The following is a 9,320-nucleotide window of genomic DNA, read 5'->3' on the forward strand; positions in this document are numbered from 1 at the left end:
TCTTCTGACAATAGTACGATGTTGCAGTATGCTGTGCGGCGCTCCCTCTTATAGTTGCAGTCTGCTTAGTATGATTTGTCGGTTTAAAGCTGGTTTAACTGATGACGTGTCAAACTGACTATTCGACTGATCAGTTGAACTGACTTAAGGCGTCTTGTTCAGTTCTAACTGATAGTTCGGTTGACTCAGTTGACTTTACTGATTCAGTTAATTTTGTTCAGTTCGATTGTATCCGATCATTTTCTCATTAGGCTTCAGTTCGGATGACTTCAGTTTTCCACTTTATATGATTAGTTATATGTAATTTCAGTTTAGCTGATCAGTTCTGCAAACTTCGATACTTTGTTTGTCAAACTCTGAAACCTTTAATTTTAACAACTTATATTGTGCACATATGAAGCGTGACGTTGAAAGAGAGTGTGATAAGTGCATAACTTTTAGACAAGCTAAGTCTAGGACACAACCACATGGATTGTATACACCACTTCCCGTTCTTAGTGAACCTTGGATTGACATATCTATGAATTTTGTTTTGGAATTTCCTAGTACTAAGAAGATGAGGGACTTAGTATTTGTTGTTGTTGATAAATTTTCGAAAATGACACATTTCATTGCTTGTCACAAAATTGATGATGCATCTAACATTGCAGATTTATTCTTTAGAGAAGTCATTAGGTTGCATAGTATGCCTAAGACTATTGCTTTTGACCGTGATGTTAAGTTTTCAAGTTACTTTTGGAAAACGTTGTGGGCTAAACTTGGCACTAAATTACTGTTTTCTACGACTTGTCATCCTCAAACTGATGGAAAATTGAGGTTGTTAATAGGACATTAGGAACTTTATTACATGTTATTCTTAAAAAGAATTTAAAGAATTGGAATGAATGTTAACCATTTGTTGAGTTTGCTTATAATCGTAGCGTGCATTTTAGTACAAATTATTCGCGCAATTGAAATTGTGTATGGTTTCAATCCTTTAACACCGTTGAATTTGATGTCTTTACCTGTGAGTGAAAGGTTGAACATGGGCAAAAAGAATGCTGAATTTGTTAGGAGTTTGCATGAGAAAGTCAAGGCCAATATTGAGAAGAAGAATGAGCGAAACACAAAATAAGGCAATAAGGGGAAGAAAAAGGTGGTGTTTGAGAAGGGTGATTGGGTGTGGTTGCACTTGCGGAAGGAGAGGTTCCCCGAAAGAGACGTTCGAAGCTGTTACCTAGGGGTGATGGACCATTTCAAATCCTTGCAAAGATCAATGACAATGCATACAAGCTCGATCTGTCAGGTGAGTACAATTCAGTTCTACTTTAATGTTAGTGATCATTCGGTATTTGAGGTAGGTGATGAACAAGATTTGAAGACAAATATTTTTCAAGAAGGGGAGGATGATGCGATCATGGAAGGTCAAGCTCCAAGGAAAGTCTGGGATTTTTTAGAGTTGCAGAAGGGACCAATCACGAGAAAGCGAATGAAAAAGTTCAAGGAGGCATTGTATGGATTCATGAGCAATCAAGGAGAGCCTACAAGCAAGGTGCCAAATCTCGAAGGGTTCATGATGCATGGAAATGAGCTTGGGGGCCATAGGATCGTTGTGCAAGTGTTAAAAGAGGAGGACAGAACGCTTGGCGCTAGGGCGGTCAAATCTTATTGCTCGAGCGCATCCATCCGGGGAACAAGTGGACAGAAGCCTTCGCGCTAGGCACGCCCACCTGCGGAACAAGTTATGAATTACACAACCATCGGCGCTAGGGTGGTCAAATATTATCGCTTGAGTGCGAAGACTTGCTGGAAAAATTCTTGTTTCCTAGTTTAGAGTTCAATTAATTATGGAACTTATCTTTTGATATCTTTTGATTTTGTAAGTATATTTGGACGAATTTTGACACACTTTTTCATATTATTGATTATTGAATTGAATTGTTCTTGAGTTTTCTCTCAAACAACCAAAAGCTTTTTGCTTTTTTATCAAAAATCAAACTTATCAAAGTTTTTACTTTGTGACGTTTGTCGATCGTTTCTTATGCATGTTAAAGACGAGTTTTTTGAATGTTCGTTTGAGTTTCTATTGTTTTCTTTGTGATTGTTTATTAATAAACCACGTAATTTAGGAGTGAAAATCACGCATTGCTTGGATCAAAAGATCGGGACATCAAAACACATATCCTTATTCGTTATTGAACTGAGGGTAAGATTCCAAATTATCATGTTTGTTTTTTTTACATTCGGGGATTCATATCAAATAACGTGTTTCAACTGTATAGCCAATGCCAAAGAGCGATGGAGATCATCAAGGAACTATGACCCAAAGTATTTCCTCCTCAAATTTTGCTCATTTATAATCTTTAATCCATTTTACTACACTCACAATTAGTCGGGAGACCAAATAAATAAAAATGAAATACTAACAATAGGTACAAAAACATCAAGAAACAGACGTAGTATTTGAAATTAGGAAAACTATCACGCTTTTAGTTCCAAATTATTATACAAAATTACAGATTATCAATGGTGATGATCAGACTACCTTTGAACATTTCACCTAAGTAGATATTGACCAGAACCAGTGACGTGAGGAATTCGGTTTCCTTATTCGAGTAACACCCAAGCTTGACTTGATTGGCGAGGGCTCGCCCAAACAATCTTTTTTTCATTTTGTTACATGTTGAATCTAAACTTTTACATCGGAAATTACTTCAAATTTAGACAAGTTTCATTGCTAAAACATATCACGTGTGATGCAGAATTTCAATGGACCAAAACAATGACTTCTGCTTTACAAGTTAGAAGATTTGGTTCACACCATACCCACTACAACTTTGACAAAACTGCAGCAAACATATAAAAAAATTGCAATATTACAATGTACATATTAATAAACGAAAAAAGAAAAAGAACAGCATTCCCTTAAAAGTTGCTACAAAATACAGTGACATGGGCAACGAAGATCAACTGCAAAACAAATCTAATATATTGTCCGCGTGGAGCACACACAAATGATAATTCAAGATTACCTTATCCAATATAGTACCTGGCAGCGGCTGTGAATAATCATTAATTTTTCCTTGTTTTCTTCCTTCTCCGCCTATCATCGCTATCAGTCTCACTTTCGCTCTCACTCGAGTCAGATCTGGATTCTGTCTCCGTACCAGAACTTTCAGATTCATCATCTGATTCTGATACAGCTTTCTGTTGTTGCATGATGAGTCGTGGCATGTTCTTGAGATACTCTCTCAGGTTTTCTGTTATTCCACCGAGCCCAATGGACGTGAAAAAGTTGATCGCGAATCTAGTGTTTTTGGGAGTATCCCGAGGGAAGATAGATTCAAAAGAATCTTGCATTGTGGGCTCACTGAGACGCTCGTTAAGCAAGCGGATGCCAAGGTGCTCAGATAATTCCTGCAGTGAGAAGTCTTAATAAGTAAAATTTTGCATCATTTAATAAAAGTTCAAAATAAGATGCACACACAGGCAAATAAAAATATAATCCCCCAAGCAGGTTGTTCAAGTTCTTCACTTTTGTTTCTTGCTCTCTATATAAACCATCTGAACCCCAGATAACGAAAACTTGTACCTTTGAGTTTTCAATTAAGATATAAAAAAACAAAATCTACCTTTGTTGGTCTATAATCTTTCAATAATGACAGGAATAATGTCCAGAGTATCCTTACAAAGAAGCAAACACTAGGAATATACATTCAACAGATAATAAAATCAAACAGAAAGAAAAAGGAAAAATAGGGTGATAGCAGTAAGAGAGATATTAATGTAATCGCACCTGGAAGAGAATTTTAATAAAAATACGGGAAGAAGAAGAAGTGTCCTCTTCAGTCAACCGGATGTAGGACAGAACATGCCACGGAAGTGCATCTGTGCCTAGTAAATGGGCAAAAAACTTCGCCACATTCCGTAATTTATTGGTCTCCAGTCGGTGAATCATGGAATACTGTTGAACAAAACACTTTTCAAAGTTTTCTTGATGGACCTTGTTTATCATACAAAATCGCTGCCCAAGGAGTCCGTAATAACGGAGGTATGTTCTTTCCTGACTGCAACACTCCAACAACATAATGCACAACTCCATCTGCGGCGAAAAAACCGATGACAAAATGATATCAACATTCAATACGTAACAATTTAATAAGCAGTGCATGACATATAACATTTCAAGAGAGTAATCGCCCATTTGTCATCCCCAGGTTTTCAGATATACCCTGGGATGTAAATAAACCCAAAAAACATCACTTATCTAAGATCTAGTAAGCCACAACCAAACCTTGACCAGACGTAACATACAAATTGCTATCCTTGCCACTTCGAAAATTTGGTGAAGCATGAAATTATAGCCTCCCAACAGTAGGGACATCGATTAAGGGTATCTCGTGACACATAAAACCAGGTCATATAATTCAGAAACTCTTCGACTTCCTATTACTGCCTAACAAAAAGTATAAAACAAGGGGAATTCGTCCATCTAATGATATTAAACAACACTTGTATATTGCCGCATCTTGTCTCTTAAAACCAGACTGCATAATAGCCAAAACCGAAAGTAACCATCATCTGAATGACCATTATGAGGGCTAAAATCAGGCTCCGAGTCTCCTTGAATCATTACTTATGACACATTAGCGACACACTACAAGTGATTTTTTTCATCAAAAACACGAGATAAGATATAGAGATCATATAGCTCACCTCTTGCCCAGGCTCCAATTTGATTTTGAGTAGCTTATGTCCAGCTTCCTCAAAATCAACACTGGACATGATCGTCAAATAGATAGTTCTTCGAAGATTGACCAAATTTGTCTCTGTCTCATCTGTTATTTTCATCTGCTCTTCGTCTTCTTCCTCAGATTCTTCATCATCATCCTCATCATCTAAGTCTGCTGCATCAGAATTAGCTTCATCCTCAGATTCTTCACCAAGTATTTGCTTCTTTAATTCTTCATATCGTTTCTCATTCTCTGAGAATTGGGGATCCGGCTTGAAGATGTCTGCAATTAAATTAAAATATAAAAAACACTCAGGTTCACTATAAATGAAACTGAAAGAGTAACAGATGAAGAGCGGATTATCATCCAAATATACCTAAAGCAATCTCGGGATCAATTTCATCCAGTAGGGAGATCTCATGAGTCAGTTGATCTTCATGCTCCACCAAATCCAATTCTGGTCGAATGGCTGGATATCCCTGAAAAAGGTGTATCGTGAATGAGTTTTAATTCCAAGGAAGTTAACACATAAAAGAAGTAAACTAGATTCAATGCATTCTACATCCACGTAATACAAATTTGAACGAGATCTCACCTGAAACTTCGCCTTTCGCAAAGCAAAGAGACCTTCAATAATAAATTGGACCCGTTTATCAATTTCTCCTTCATGAAGAATACCACGTAATCGCTCAAATATGCCTGTTGAGTGAAAATCCAAATCGCATTACAAAAAGACGCATAACAGCGTTTGAAGTGGCACAACATATAAACAAAAAATTGAAGATGCTATTGCATACAATACTTTTTACCATCCAACAACACATTGTACAAAAGCTACACCTATCAAATATCAGACAAAAGACAGCAGTGCTATTGCATAGAATACTTTTTACCACCCAACAACACATTGTACAGAAGCTATACCTATCAAATATCAGACGATCTAAAGTTACCAATGGTTAGTCGGACTTGCAGAAGCTAAAATTAAATCCAGGAGAGATGCAGATTCAGATTCAGATTTCAGATTAAAAAGGAAATATTTTTTAAAAAAAAAGATCCATAAAAGAGCTAAAAAAAACCATAAAATGAGGTTCCATGAAATACAAGTTAACCACTAAAAATATGTAAAATTAAATGAGAGCTATAGAAACATAGAGCCAGCTGGTACCAAGATACAGTAATCCATAACAGAGTTTTTGTAATGACCCAAATCATTATTTTGAATGAAGTACTAATTAAGAGATGATTAAATAATTGTTAATTAAGCCTTATCAAGAAATTGATAATTCGAGATCAACATGTTGGAATCCACCGAATTTAAAATAGACCGCTCGATCTACTTCGGATTACATTATCTCGAGAAATTCAACTAGACGAATGAGATTATAACACATTGACAGATAAGATTGATTTCGGATCTTCTGAACTAGTCCGAATGTAGCCTATGAATGGATGCTAATTTCGTTTGTTTCTTACACCGCTTTCCCTCAGCTATTCTCTTTCGAGTTCTAGCCATATGCCTTACGTTTTCTAGCAAATTTCTAGGACAGTTTAGTGTCGGGAAGCTTCGGAGCTAGTGTCGACTCGAGGAAGGGTCAGTGAATCGGGACACGCAAATCGAGACACTTCAAGCACGACATGAAGCATGTATATTCAGATTTTCTTACAACCTACGAGCATTTTGGACTTTTGGATAATACAAAATAGAATAAAAATTAAAGACAACAGAATAGTCAACATCATTCACCCATTAAAGCTTAAAAATGAGTTTGAGCTTTAACTAATTATATGGCTAACTATCAAATTATATCCTAACCAATCATTGACAAAATCACAAAAAAGAGCCATAAAAGTAATCATCAACACCTTAAAAATCATACTAAAAACAGAGGTTACTATTATATTTTGAAAAAAGTAGAGTGCCACATTGCATAAAACTGGGCTTGCTGGTACTCACCATGCAAACCTCGAGGAGAAAGGTCCTGCAGCATTGCGCCACACTCCGTAACAAACCCAACAGCCACTTCGACGCTATCGTCGGTAGGTTTTTCTAACAATAATGTCAGCAGCTCAAGAGCAATAAGCTCATGAACAACTTGCTGGTTCACCAGGTGCGCGATAAATTTCACTGCAGCAAGAAGTTGGGGCTGCCAAAAAGTTTCACCATCGTCAGAGCTAACACTAAAGAATCACATATTGTTTAAATGACGAAACTTGAACAAATGGAAGACAAATAAAATAAATTGAAGCATGAACCTTATCATTGCGTTTAAATGCCCTCTGGAGCTGCAAAATGATCCTCCTCAACAAAAGATCACCAACTTCAGGGAACTTGGTATTAACCACAGCAACCAATCCTGCAAACACGTCAGTGAAGCCTGGAGAAGCCATTTGAGATTTCATACATGAACGACAAAATAAACCCCTCCCTCTAATCAGATTCTCAGCAAACAACTCGGGAATAATATTCTTCAGATTAGTAGCATTCACTTTATTAACCAATCCATTAATACTCTTCCTCAATGCATCCCACGTCATTCTCTGATATTCAATGCTGCTTTTATCTTCGATATCCTTCATCATTCTGGCCAATTTAAATGGTGGTATATAAACCCCTCCACTCCTCCCCAAATTAGCAGCCATGACTGTGCCAACGTTCTGCTTAGGTTTTTCCACTTTATCAGCCTCAATTGGCCTCGAAGCTTCGTCTTTTTTATTCACACTCCTACTCTCTTCTTTTCTTCCATCCTTATCATTCTCTTTTCTCCCCCTGTCAATATTAACATCATCATCATGCAGCCTCTCTCTTTCTCCCTTTTGGTCCCTTCTCCCCTTTCTCTTGTGCTCCTCTTTGCTACCAAACTCCGCACGACCAGCCTCTCCACCTCTATACCGCCTTTTCTCATCATCATCCTCACGTGCACCTTCATTTCTCCGCCTCTTATCCCTTCTATCACTCTCTGAATCCCTCTCCCTCTCCCTTCCTTTGTGGCCATTTTCAGCATCTTCATCCGTATAATTTTTTTCCCTCCTCCAGCCAATTGTCCTATCATCTTCATCATCCACACCACGGTCTGGATATTTCCTCTCCCCACGCCTTTCACCTTTCCCACGCTCCTTATCCTCACACCCATTTTGACGCCTCCTCCTGCCTCTTTCAGAATCGCTACCCTGATACAAATCCCTTCTTCCGTAGCTCCTATCTTCCTCCCTTTTTCTACCCAATTTTTTAGCATCAACTCCAACCTTCCTCTCTTCCCCATCACGACTCACTTCTCTTCCCGAACTTTCACTCCCCGAATCCTCCACTTTCTCCCGCCTCTTTCTCCTGTCTTCATCCGAACTCTCTCCGTACCGACCCCTTATTTCCTGCTTCTCATCCTTGCTGCTAGAATCATGTCTCCTAGCCATTCTCAACACGACAAAATGTCAAAACCTAATTTTCGAAAATCAAAAATCTTCAAGCCACGCCATCATATAATGCAACGTACAGATTCATGTAAGTATCTAAAAGGATTTGTGTGCATAAAATTCAACTTCAATTGTATTATTGAAGCGCAGCAGAGTCTCAGTCGATTGTTTCGGTGTTTCGGGAGAATGAGAATGGCGCCGGCCACTGAACAGATTTTCTTTCGGGCTCTCCCAAAGTCCAGTACAGTTCTGGGCCTTGGCCCAACATTAGTTTCCGACGAAGCAACAATAAATTTTATAAAAAAATTAATGATAGTTAAATAAAAAATTTAGATTCTTAAGTTAATAAAAAGTTAAAAATAAATTATATTTTAATTATATCATTATTAAAAAAAAATTGTATAGTTAAATAACAAAAGTAAAAAAAAACCATTATTAATCTATTGATGGTGACCACATAGTCACAATAGATAGTTCTTTACATAGATCTCTTCAACAATACTTAGCATAACCTTATATTGTTTTTCACCTCAAAGTTTATAGTAAAGAAGTTTAATTTTGAAAATAATACATGAGAGAGGCAGTAAAATTTGGTTCTTTTATTCAAATATACAACATATTATTACAAAATAATTCTTCTAGAGGAGAATAGCTGAAATTACAACACACATAAACTTAAAAAATATTACAAATTTTATTTTGAAATAAAAATGAAGAGGTTGAATGATGTCTTCATATATCTTTTGTCCTGATATATATAGAAGTCTCAGTGGATTTGTGTAAGGTCCAAAAATACGATAACGTAACCTCACTGCATGCAAATCTAGAGAAAATAGAAAATAACTAATTAAATAGTTTTAATGGCATGAGTTAATTATGATGCGCATGGTTACATGTTTAAAAATAGGGTTTACTGTTAGAATGCATAAAACTATGTTTTAAAGGTTATTCGAGATGTGATCGAGGAATGGAAACCGAGGACCATATAAGAGAAAATATTTTTATTAAATAATTATTTTTAATTGCTTAATGTGTGGGGTAATTTAAATGGAATTTTTGAAAATGAAGTGTTTTGAGGTGTTTTTATATGCCGAGTCGTATTTTTAAACGGTATTCGATTTTCGACGACGAAATATGAACTTTTCGAGAACTCGGCTAATATTTTCACAAACTTTCCTAAAAAAAAATATTTTAAAT

General features: G+C 36.7%; 1 protein-coding gene across 1 annotated transcript; it reads right to left on the reverse strand.

Annotated features, from left to right (window-relative positions):
• Positions 1–2,841: 2,841 nt before the first annotated feature.
• Positions 2,842–8,345, reverse strand: LOC140986219 (uncharacterized). Its single transcript, XM_073454296.1, has 7 exons — positions 6,969–8,345; positions 6,670–6,859; positions 5,308–5,411; positions 5,089–5,191; positions 4,696–4,994; positions 3,776–4,081; positions 2,842–3,396 (listed from the first exon to the last, which is right to left on the reverse strand). The coding sequence occupies exons 1-7, from the start codon at positions 8,121–8,123 to the stop codon at positions 3,052–3,054; spliced, it is 2,502 nt and encodes an 833-aa protein (XP_073310397.1). The 5' UTR covers positions 8,124–8,345; the 3' UTR covers positions 2,842–3,051.
• Positions 8,346–9,320: the final 975 nt, after the last annotated feature.

Source organism: Primulina huaijiensis, chromosome 10, assembly GCF_012295235.1.
Source record: "Primulina huaijiensis isolate GDHJ02 chromosome 10, ASM1229523v2, whole genome shotgun sequence".
Classification (NCBI taxonomy): Eukaryota; Viridiplantae; Streptophyta; class Magnoliopsida; order Lamiales; family Gesneriaceae; genus Primulina; species Primulina huaijiensis.